General features: G+C 39.9%; 1 protein-coding gene across 2 annotated transcripts in view; it reads left to right on the forward strand.

The window, feature by feature from the left end:
- LOC126248475 (transforming growth factor-beta receptor-associated protein 1-like) overlaps positions 1–12,565 on the forward strand; it is a 145,941-nt gene that overhangs the window by 25,916 nt on the left and 107,460 nt on the right. For both annotated transcript variants that reach the window (XM_049949491.1, XM_049949490.1), the window contains exon 4: positions 10,739–10,924. In XM_049949491.1, coding sequence (XP_049805448.1) covers positions 10,739–10,924 — 186 coding nt within the window. The remainder of the gene's footprint in view (positions 1–10,738; positions 10,925–12,565) is intronic.

Here is a 12,565-nt window from a genome sequence, read left to right on the forward strand (position 1 = left end):
ATCCAGAACAGTTTTCTACACCGGAAACAGCAATTTCTGGGGGTGTTCAACCACAATGGTGACGACACGTAAACCAGTGTAGTACCCATGATGATACTGTTGTGGAAAAGTAGGTTGTATAAGAAGATGTAAAACTCTATGCTGCTATAAACCCTAACACTGTGGATATGGAACTTACAGAGGAGTTGATGGGGAAAGGGGTGGGGGGGGGGGGGAGGAAATGGAGATGTCAGTGCAAACAGCATGAGATGGACTGAAACTGGTAAATTTGATTAGAGTCCATGGCCACATAACATTGATTTTTATCTGTAAATGATGTCGGTATACCATTCATCAAGATATCTTTGTACTGAAACAGTAGGAATATCCTCTAGGACAAACACACTGTCCGTTAGTACAGGAGAATGTGTACTGTTTGTTTGGTGATCTGACAATGTAATGACTCAAATGTACAGACTATATAAAACTACGAACCTGGAGATGGCAGCTCATCATGCAAATCTGAGTATAACAGAGGACAGTTGTGCACACTTTTGAAGACATGTAGGTGAGTACAGACAATTGCAGCACCAGTGATTCATGAGTCAGATAGTGTTTAGCAAAAGGCAATGCAGTTCCTGAAAGGAACTCTGTTGAAAATATTAAAATAGACCGTGTTGTCACTTTGTGTAGTTCCAATCGCATCTCACAGCTATGGCAACATCTAAAGCAAACTGGACAAAATATTAACCCCCCCCCTGCCCCTCCCCCCCCCCCCCCCCCCACCACACACACACACATCACTTTGAAAGGGTCATGTTGGAGCACTGTAGGTGTTCTAGAACTCTTACCAGCTGTGCATGTGATACTCCACCCCGATGTGTAACATCCAGGGAAGTGGTTTATATGTGCCAGTCAGTTGTATGGAATCAGTGCAGTAAGATGTGGAACCATCACAGAATGAAGCTGTTATGTTTCAGACATGTCTATACCACACCACAAATGAAGTCACCTGATTTGTTAATGTATCAAAGTGAACTGTCCAGTGTATATGAGGTATGGTGTACCAGCTAGAGCAATTTAATGTGGTATAAGACTGTTGTTGTTGTTGTGGTCTTCAGTCCTGAGACTGGTTTGATGCAGCGCTCCATGCTACTCTATCCTGTGCAAGCTTCTTCATCTCCCAGTACCTACTGCAACCTACATCCTTCTGAATCTGCTTAGTGTATTGATCTCTTGGTCTCCCTCTACGATTTTTACCCTCCACGCTGCCCTCCAATGCTAAATTTGTGATCCCTTGATGCCTCAAAACATGTCCTACCAACCGATCCCTTCTTCTAGTCAAGTTGTGCCACAAACTTCTCTTCTCCCCAATCCTATTCAATACCTCCTCATTAGTTACGTGATCTACCCACCTTATCTTCAGCATTCTTCTGTAGCACCACATTTCGAAAGCTTCTATTCGATTCTTGTCCAAACTGGTTATCGTCCATGTTTCACTTCCATACATGGCTACACTCCATACAAATACTTTCAGAAACGACTTCCTGACACTTAAATCTATACTCGATGTTAACAAATTTCTCTTCTTGAGAAACGCTTTCCTTGCCATTGCCAGTCTACATTTATAAGACTAGGTGCCTTAAAAATATCCTAATCAGCTGAGAGTGGATAAGAGTGTTACACTTTGTCAGGGACAGTTGGTTTCAAAGCTTATAGGAATTTTTGCTTTAAGTTGATGCATGTTCATCTCAGCTAGTGTCCAAGCTAACTTTGCGAAGGAAACTGCATGCACTGGGCGTTCGGAGTCAGGTACCTTGCACAAGGCCATTGATCACTGCGGTACATTAAGCTGCATGCCTTCAGTGCACAATATAACACAGAAACTGGGTGGTTACTGACTGGGAGCCAGTAGTGTGAAGTGAAGAGTTAAAATTTTGTTCCATTGCAAATGATACAGGGTGTCAAGTGTGGCCCAATAGGTGTGGAAGGTGCAGTTCAGATCGGAATCAGTTCCGTAATGTTTCTTGGGACCACCCATTCATGTTACCTTGAATATGAACCTGGCTGTTTATTTTAAATTCCTTGACAGCCAAGTGTTATCCTTTCTTGCACTCAAAGAAAAAGGTAATTATTACTTTCCTGAAACTGGCATGTCTGCTGTTTTGACTTCATTACAGAAGTTTTGCTGGGAAGCTGTAAGAGCCGTCCATACAGTCCCAATCTCTCATGATGTGATTTCCACATTTTTGGAGCCTTGAAGAAATACATTTGTAGCCGTAAGTTTGCTTCAGGCGAGGAAGTGTGTGTCTTCGTACAACTGGGGTTCTTTATGCAACTGCAAACATTTGTCCCACAAGGCATTAACAGTCGTGTCTCACAGTGGGCTAAATGTTTTAATGGTTATGGTGATTGCTTTCAGAGTAATAAACAATTTACTTACTTTTTTCCATCTGCCACATTTTTATTTGACTGCCCCTTATACATAAGTGCAAATATTAAAAAGAAATGGTAAAATGCCCATGACGGAATATGATATACAATTTACAGAACAGTAGTTAACAATTGTAGGGCGTCAGGTGAAAGATGAAAAAGTCAATAACATAATTTTTCAGGAAAGTCTAATAAGCCTTTATTTTTATTGTTATATTACAAATTTATTTGAAAAGACTCTAATAGTTTACTAACAGGATTCAGTATATCTTTATAATACACATGTATGAATGAGGACAGCTCTAGGTACTTTCAGTGCAGATGCACGCTGCAGAACTTTGTGAATGCTATGAGCAGTGGGGTTAATGGGAGGGGCACTACTTGCACATTACGGGTTGAAGATTTGTGTCAGCCGTGAAGTGTGTCAGTATGGCTGAGGCAATTGAGACAGCCATTCTAGAGAAGCAGAACACCTAGGTTAGAGTCCAAGTCGGGCATAAATTTTCAACCTTCATCACCCATTTATATCAGTGCCCGTAGGCAGCTGAAGACCTGTTTCTCGTAAAATTGTATCTTTATGGCTACTGTATCACCAGTAGTGTCTGTTCTGTTGGACATGTCGGGCAGAGCAAACACCACATTTCAATTGAACTTGAAGTAACTTGCAACTAAAGACCACTGTTCTCCCCTCAGTCACATATATAATTCTCAACAATACATGGGTACTTAAGTCACTTATGTAATATCTCAAAAATGTGTGGTATTTACAGTATTGATATAATTAATATTTTGTGTTATGTGCATGAAGAAAAATTCGTAGAGAATTATTTATACATGAAAGTGTGCTCAACAGAAAATGTGCATATTTGACATAAATTGTTTCATAGAATGCAAAGTCTTTCAGTGTTAAAGTTTGTAAAATACGAATTATTAACAATTGGTTCTGAAATAATTTTCTATTAAACAATGTCCGCCCCTAGTAGCTGAGTGGTCTGCACAACGGAATGACATATCTAACGGCCCAGGTTCAATTCCTGGCTGGGTTGGAGATTTTCTCTGCTCAGGGACTGGGTGTTGTGTTGTCCTTATCATCGTCATTTCATCCCCATCAACACTAGAGTCGCTGAAGTGGTGTCAACTCGAAAGACTTGCAACAGGTGACCGGTATACTCGACAGGAGGCCCTAGCCACACAGCATTTCCATTTCCATTTATTAAACAATGTAATTATTTTGATTACCAATAATTACAAATGTTTCTGCACAAGAATTACATTTTTTAGTTGTGGAAGTTACTTTGTACTTTATGTTATACATTACTAAACAGTCTTGATATTTCTATGCTGATGTGCTGGAACCTTTAAAATGATAATTTTATATGAAAATAATTGCATTACAAAATGGAGTTAATATTCCTTTAAATTTGACAGTCTGTTTTAGCTAAATGTAAACTTGTAGACACATTATTAAAAATTATTAAAATTTGTGATTGTGTTGATGACTGTGTGTTTAGAATCAGTCAATATATAATCTACAGTTCTTCCATATAACATTACATAATGAATAATAAATTTGAAATTTGGCATACAGTAGTAAAATACTCAAAATCAAGAAATACATTAAAAGCTGTGTATCACACAGTCCAATATCATATTCAAGGCTGTTATGTTATACAGCGTCCATCGCCTTTCACCATTCATGGTGAAGTTAAAGCAAAACTAGATAGATTGTAAAGTATGAGAGTAATATCCTCATTTATTTATTTATTTATTTATTACTTGTCATTAGCCAACATTTGTTGAAATAGACAGTTTTGACATTACATTTGATAGTGAATCTAAAATTGGGAAACTATGTACATTCAGATTACATTACATGAGGATAAAGAGTTATTCTCTACATTATAATTCCTTAACATCATAGTTACTCTCTACTACATTCCAATTCCTTTACATCGTAGATACACTTATCAGCTAACAATTTGTGCAGCTGCTTCTTGAAGGCATCACCTTGTAGGTCTTTCAGTGATGGTGGTAACTTGTTATATAATTTTAATCCTGTTTGCTTAAAGTTACTTTGGACCTTAAACAGCCTAGTAAAGTCTACATCAAGATGGTTTTTATATCTGGTATCATGTGAATGAACATCTGTTCTGGAAGGTAAGGTATGTATTTTTTTATGGAAAGAAGACACGTTTTTATATACAGAGAAGGTAATGTTAAGATGTTAAGTTCCTTAAAGTGCTTTCGACATGATTCTTGGCTTTTTGTTGTCTAGCCAATGAGCAACACCCATGGTAGTATCTTAAGAAGCCAAATGGATCACTTTGAATTTGTGACCACTTCAAGTCTTCCATTAATACTCAAGCTAATGTAGGTATTTATATAATTCCTTGGACAGAGTATTTGTTGACAAAATTAGCTGGGGGCCCTTCTTTCTCCAAGACAGATCTCACTTATGCCTATTTACAATTACCTGTAGATGATCAGACAAGACAGTTTTTAGTGATTAAAACACAATTTGGCAGGTATTTTTATAAGCGACTTCCATTTGGGTTGCAAGTGTCCTGCAATATTTCAGAGATATCTTGAACAACTCATCTGAGGTATCCCTAATTGTGTTAATGATTTAAATGGCTTGTTAATTACTGGGGCCACTTGGGAGAAGCATCACCAAAACCTGTGAATGTTGTTTGAGCACCTTCTGGTCTATTGTCTGCATTGTTGCCCCTTTGAGCCAAGTGTAGAGTACCTAGAACATACTTTTGGTAAAGAAGGGCAAATACCCACACAGGATCATGTGGATGCAATCAATAACTTAACAGCTCCAAAATAACTCCAAGAACTGCCATTATTCATAGGTAGAGTTCATTATTATGCAAAATTCATTCCCTTCATGGCCCAGATATAACTGCTTAACCAATTGTGTAAAAAAAAAAAAAAAAAAAAAAAAAAAAAAAAAAAGTTAAATTCGTGTGGTCATAGGTGTGTGAGGAAGCTTTCTTACAATTTAAAAAGTGCCTTAAGTCTGCCCCCTGATGTTGGGAGCAATGTTCAATCCTGGCAAATTCTCAACACTTTGCACTGATGACTCAAATTTTTTCATTGCTGCAGTGCTGTCCCATAAAAATGCCAATGGCATAGGAAAGCACATTGACTTTGCATCTAAAACATTAAATGTGGCACAATGAAACTATTCGCAAATCAAGAAAGTGACGTTGGCTATTGTATACAGCATCAAGAAGTTTCAGGTCTCTCTCTGTGGTGCTAAGTTTCACCTAATCGCTCATCACAAGCCCTTCATTTCACTATTTGGCCCCCACTTAAAACTTCTTGATAAGATGCCACAGCAGCTACAATGGTGGGTATTACTCCATAGTAACTTTAACTACAAGATCCATTATAGGCCTACCATGTAGCGTTCAAACATGGACACTTTCCTTCTCGTATTGTGGCCCTTATACAGAGTTTGACAGGCACAAAGCCAATCAGCAACACACCCGTGATGAATTCCAAATAACGGTGTGTAAAGTAGCAACAGAATCAGTCCACAATTACTGCTCTGCAAGATGTCTGCTGTACAGATGGATTAAATGCAACTGATGGGGTCATATTGTCAGCCATGGATGAATCTGAACGATGGATGTTAATTTCACTCATTCTCCGCTCCCATGTACTGAAGCTCCTCCACACTGCACAATGGATAACGTGCAGAATGAAATTAATATTGCAACATTGTGTCTGCTGGTCCGGTGTTGACATCACCATAGAACATATGGTCGGAAACTGCCAGGCCTACTCCCACAACCAATTAGCTCTGCTGCAGCATGTCAGCCTTCAACCATGCTCTTACTACCCCTGACAAAGAGTGCCTATTTTTTTTTTTTTATTTATTTTTTTTTTTTTTTTTGCCGGACCGTTGCAAGGTGCAAGGAGAAATATGGTTGCTAGTTCCTCTCTAACTTCCCATATGTGGCACAGATGGCTATTGCTACCATCACCACCACTGCCGCTGCTGCCACCGCCCCCTCCCTCCCCCTCCCTCCCCCCCCCCCCCCACCACCACCACCACTCTGGCAGCTACCATCTGTGCCATGTTCATCATATTTGCATTACAGAAGACATGTTCCACCATAGTTTCTGACAATGGCCCTCAGTTCAAGGGTTCTGTGTTTCAGGATTTTTGTTAAGGTGATGTGTCTCTACACCTGACCACCACCTTCCCATCCAGTATCCAGTCCAGAAGGTGAACTGATGGTCAAAACCTTCAAGCCATCCTGCAACATCTTTGATCTGCTGCACCTGGCTCAGCAGGCCCCAACACTGTTACACTCCCCCTTTCCCCCTCAGTAGATGATCGGGCATGTCTCGCACAACCATGCCCAGAACAAACCTCCCCAACAGCTTACTTACCTCTGTTACAACCTTTCCCCTCATTTTAAGTGCCGATAAGGAGTTGACAATGACCATTGATGGGACCTGTTGGGGAAGGAATGCCGTCCACCCCCTAAGCCACTTACAGCTCTCACCAACAGCATAGGCTCCTCACAAAACATCTGGGGGAGGTTGAGCATTCTCAGACTGAGGTACTCATGGAGGCTGGACCTTTGTTCTCATCTGAATTACATGTGGCACCCTGCAAGCAGGATCGAGCAGCACTCCGGAAACCATCAATTTGCTGGCATTTCCACAGGCAGCACCATCGTCCGACCCAGCCGATTGCAATGAGGAAATGACATGGGTGCCTTTTTTGGGGAATCCAGTGTGAAGTTGGCTCAGGCTAGCTTTCCGGCCCCATGTGCTAACTAAACAGGGTGAAGTGTTTGGTATCTAACAGTGATTCAGAGTCCCTGCCCAGCCCAAATATCGATATGAAAGAGACCATGGAGATACTTGTGCTTCGTACCATAGCTGCAGCTTGCTTCCATTGAGGGCACAATTGCCACCATGTGTATATACTGTGGGCTCATCCACTTATGTGACATAGTCTAATAATGCTGTGCCCCACACTTGTCTGCTAGTTTTCACATTTCTCTGAAGCCTTCAGTATGCACCAATACAGTAACTGACCTTCCCCTTGTTTACATTTTTCGAGCTGGATCACTCCCTCAGCTTTTCCTTTTTTTCCCCCTCCCACACTTATGATGACGTGTGCTATGCTGTGGACTGTGCTTCTGGCTGGCCACTCACTTTGGGAGCTCTGCTGTCATCAACATACAGGGTGTATCATAATTAATGGCATAAATGCATAAGAGTTGAATGTACACAATAGTAGAAGCAAAAAAGTCTCAATAAACATAGGGTCAAATATGCATACCTTAAGAGCTACAAGCAATTTTTCATCTTCGATACTGTGAAGCAAATCTCTTCTACTGCGGGCTCTTTGCTTTCCATATGTCGGGAAATAGTAGTAGGTACCAAAACAAGAAAAAAGTGCCCAGTAAACATTTGCTCTGAAATGCATACCTTAAGAGCTATGAGCACGTGCTCATCTTCGCTACTTGGAAACAGAACTCTTTTAATGAACAATTGCTCATAATTTTTAAGGTATGCATTTTAGAGCAAATGTTTATTGGGATTTTTTTCTCGTTTTGGTCCATACTACTACTCCCCTACATGTGGAAAGCAAAGAGCTTGCAGTAGAAGAGATTTGCTTCACAGTATCGAAGATGAAAAATTGCCCGTATCTCTTAAGGTATGCATTTTTGACCCTATGTTTACCGAGACTTTTTTGCTTTTAGTATCGTGTACTTTCAACTGTATCTGTTTGTACCATTAATTATGATACACCCTGTATAAGTCATATGTTTGGTCCCTGTCTCTGCATCACCACCAGTGCAGGTTAACATAAACTGTGTTGCCAAGAGAGGTGGTGCAGTGGCTAGCACACTGGACTTGCATTTGGGAGGATGATGGTTCAATCCCATGTTCGGCTATCCTGATTAGGTTTTCTGTGATTTCCCTAAATTGTCCCAGGCGAATTCTCTTTTTGTAGTCTCTTAGTGTTGCATACACAGTGTGGCTGTAAAATAATGTGACTGATGCCATCACAGAGTAAGTACACATGTGCCAAAGATGAATGACCAATAGCTGTGAAGCCTTATCAGTCAAATGCAGCATCTCTGGTTTCTGTAGACAGATCACTGTGGCAGTGGCCTTCATCTGTGTAAGAGCTGCTGTTATTTTTTTCCAGAAAAATGGCAAGTGTAATCATTGAGCAACAAATTGTCATTAAGTTTCACGTGAAACTTGGAAAAACTGCTAACGAAACCTATCTGTTACTAAAAGATGTGTAGGGTGAAAACTATTTATTCCATACATGACTTTTTGAGTGGTTTAGCATTTCCAAGATGGCCGAGAAGATGTTGAAGATGACTCCTGCATGCGATGCCCTTCAGCATCCAAAACAGATGGATATATCAGAAAAGTGGGTAATCTGAGTCATCTGACCATTGGTTAAGTATTCGGTTGATTGGTGAAACTGTAAGACTTGCAAAAAAATGCATAAGGCAAATTTTACATGACAGGTTTGTGCGAAACTGGTGCCGAAAATTCTCATCATTGAACAAAGAAAAGCTTATGAAAATGTTTGTACTGACTCCCTGAATACCACTGAAAATGATCCTGATTTCTTCAGAATAGTAGTAACATTTGTACATGTGATGAATCTTGGTTTTTCACCTATGGTCCAGAACCCAAGCACCAATCCATGCATTGGAAGGTCCCAACTTCATTAAACGATGACGATTGTTTTTTTTTTTTTTTTTTTTTTCCCATTATTTGTGGAATTGTCTCTTCACTGGGTTCCTGAAGGTCAAACTAATAATCAACATTACTGCCTTGAGGTTCTTGCTCAATCCGTGAGGGGGGGAGGGGAGGGGGAGGAGGAGGAGGGAGAAACCTGAACTGTGGAAGAACAAGTACTGCATTTTTCAGTTAAGAGGTTTCTAGCGAAGTAAAACATCCCAGTGTTGGACCACCCACCTTATTCACCTGACCTAGCACCATGTGATTTTATCTATTTCCCTAGGGCGAAAAACAAGATTTCAGTCTGTTGAAGTAGTGAAAGAAAACGCAGGACAAGTCATCACAAATTCCAGCACTGTTTCCATCAATGGAAAATTTGTATGGAGCATTGTAGGGATGGAAGAGGGGAGAGGGGGTGTATATTGAGGGTGATTATAACTAAATATGTATGTTTTTTAAATAAAATGTTTTGCACCAACAGTTCCCTTATTTTATAGCCACATCTCATATACTCATCTCTTAACCACCCTGCGCGCGCGCGCCCACACACACACACACACACACACACACACACACACACACACACACACACACACACACACACGCTCTGAATGAACCATAGACAAACCCATTTCCCAAAGATTTGTTATTTTACTCATTCCAAATCTCACAGACAGTGAAAATTTCTCGCTTTGATGCTGGTGAGTTGTACTTGCACTTGATTTTGTGTTTCCATTTCATTTTTATGGCACTTCATTGATGGAATGTGTGCAGGCACTGAGCTATTGGGCCATGTATTACAGGGTGTTGCTGGGGCTACAAGTATGTAGCATCTCTGCAATATCAATCACTTATTGCTGATTCATTGTTCTGCAACCTTTGCATTTGGATTAATTTAGGACATTATTTGTGAATGTTGTGATTAGTGTATTTACAATATTTTCATGTAATTCATGAGAATAGGGTTGGGTTGTTTGGGGAAGGAGACCAGACAGCGAGGTCATCGGTCTCATCGGATTAGGGAAGGATGGGGAAGGGAGTCGGCCGTGCCCTTTCAGAGGAACCATCCCGACATTTGCCTGGACTGATTTAGGGAAATCACGGGAAACCTAAATCAGGATGGCCGGACGCGGGATTGAATCGTCGTCCTCCCAAATGCGAGTCCAGTTTGATAATAGGAAATAATTGATAGAAATGATGTGAAATAAATTGATTTGTTTGTGACGTAAGAACCAATACCAGAAACTTTCATAAATAGATACATTGCAAATGTTAGCGCTATTGCCATTTATTTGGCTCTCTTATTTTATTTCTCTTTTTCCTTCAATTTTGAGCCATCACATCATTTTATTTGCTGTAATGGCCAGCCACAATAAAATGGCATATTAAAACTTATTTGTTTTAGTCTTTGTATGATAGGTATTTTAAAGTTTCAAAGAGAGGTATTGCACATAGGTTGGAATTTATATGTAAATTTTGTTAACAGTGAACACCTGCGATTCAGTGTGCCTTAAATCTTCATTCAAAATTGCTTTTGTATGTACTCCATTATTGATAGTAAATGTGGTTTTCTTGATTTCAGAGGAAGCCAATACATTGCATTAAATCACTGTCAGCAATAAATAGACTGCTTGTTCAATGTGATACCTATCTGCTACTTTTTAATGTTCCTGAATTGGATATCATTGGCAATGGGCCAAGGATTCGAGGTGTAACAACATTTTGTATGAACCAGAACCCAACATATTGTCCATTTCCACTGGTACAGGTATGTTTTAGTCTATACTACTTGAAACTGGTATCAAAGTTAACTGAATCTGCATTGAGAATATTTAAGTATTTCAAAGAATTCCTGTGAACCAGACCCAAGCCAGTTAGCTTGGCACACTAACTGTTATTGCTGGTGTTCTAGAAATGTGTTTGAAATTTATAGAGAACTATTTGGTCAAGCTGTTGTTTTTTCTTCTTTCTTCTTTCATTTGCTTCATTTTTAGATACTGCAAGCATAACTTGTTTCTTTGCATATGTGATCATTTTAATAAAAGTTTTAAATTGGCAGCAAAGAGTAGTGAATAAAATAGATTCCAGTTAAAAGTTTCAGAAGCAATCACCTCTTGATATAGTTACTACAACTGTTTAAAATGGAAAATGAACTTTGAATTGGGGCCACAATAGTGGTAGAGAATGCGCTAAAAATAGATTGGAAAAAGTTGTAACTGTGCCAAGATTACAACTTAGTTGACTCTAAGCTTTTTATGTTTAGTATCTCATTCAGTTTGGAAGAGTTAAGTGGTAACATGCAAAAACTACTCATAATTATTAGTGGTAATAGAAACAATATAGTGATTGGAATGGATAGGTTATTAATGTCAAAAGTATGTAGAAGTGAGAGCATTAATTCCAAATAGAATATACACTGAAACACCAAAGAAACTGGTACAGGCATGCATAGTCAAATACAGATATATGTAAACAGGCAGAATACGGCACTGCTGTCGGCAACACCTATATGAAACAACAAGTGTCTGGCACAATTGTTACATTGTTTACTGCTGATACAATATCAGGTTATCAAGATTTAAGGGAGTTTGATTGTGATGTCATAGTCAGCGCATGAGCGATGGGACACATCATCTCTGAGGTAGCGATGAAGAGGGGATTTTCCCATATGACCATTTCACGAGTGTACTGTGAATATCAGGAATCTGGTAAAACATTAAATCTCCAACATCGCTGCAGCCGGAAAAACGTCCTGCAAGAATGGGACCAGTGCCGACTGAAGAGAATTATTCAACATGATGGAAGTGCAACTCTTCTGCAAATTGCTGCAGATTTCAATGCTGGGCCATCAACAAGTGTCAGCATGCGAACCATTCAACGAAACATCATCGATATGGGCTTTCAGAGCTTGATGACTGCATAACACAAAACTTTATGCCTTACCTGGGGCCGTCAACACTGATAATAGACTGTTGATGACTGGAAACATGTTGCCTGGTCGGACGAGTATCATTTCAAATTGTATCGAGCAGATGAACATGTATGGGTATGGAGACAACCTCATGAATCCATGGACCCTGCATGTCAACAGGGGACTGCTCAAGCTGGTGGTGGCTCTGTAATGGTTGGAGCGTGTGCAGTTGGAGTGGTATGGGACCTCTGATATCTCTAGATACGACTCTGCAGGTGACATGTACGTAAGCACCCTGTCCAATCACCTGCATTCATTTGTGTCCAATGTGCATTCTGACGTACTTGGGCAATTCCAGAAAGACAATGCAACACCCCACATGTCAAGAATTTCTGCAGAGTGGTGACAGGAACACTCTTCTGAGTTTAAACTCTTCCGGTGGCCACCAAGCCCCCCTGACATGAACATTATTAAGCATATATGGGATGGTTTACAATG

The sequence above is a fragment of the Schistocerca nitens genome, chromosome 3, assembly GCF_023898315.1.
Source record: "Schistocerca nitens isolate TAMUIC-IGC-003100 chromosome 3, iqSchNite1.1, whole genome shotgun sequence".
In the NCBI taxonomy this organism is placed as follows: Eukaryota; Metazoa; Arthropoda; class Insecta; order Orthoptera; family Acrididae; genus Schistocerca; species Schistocerca nitens.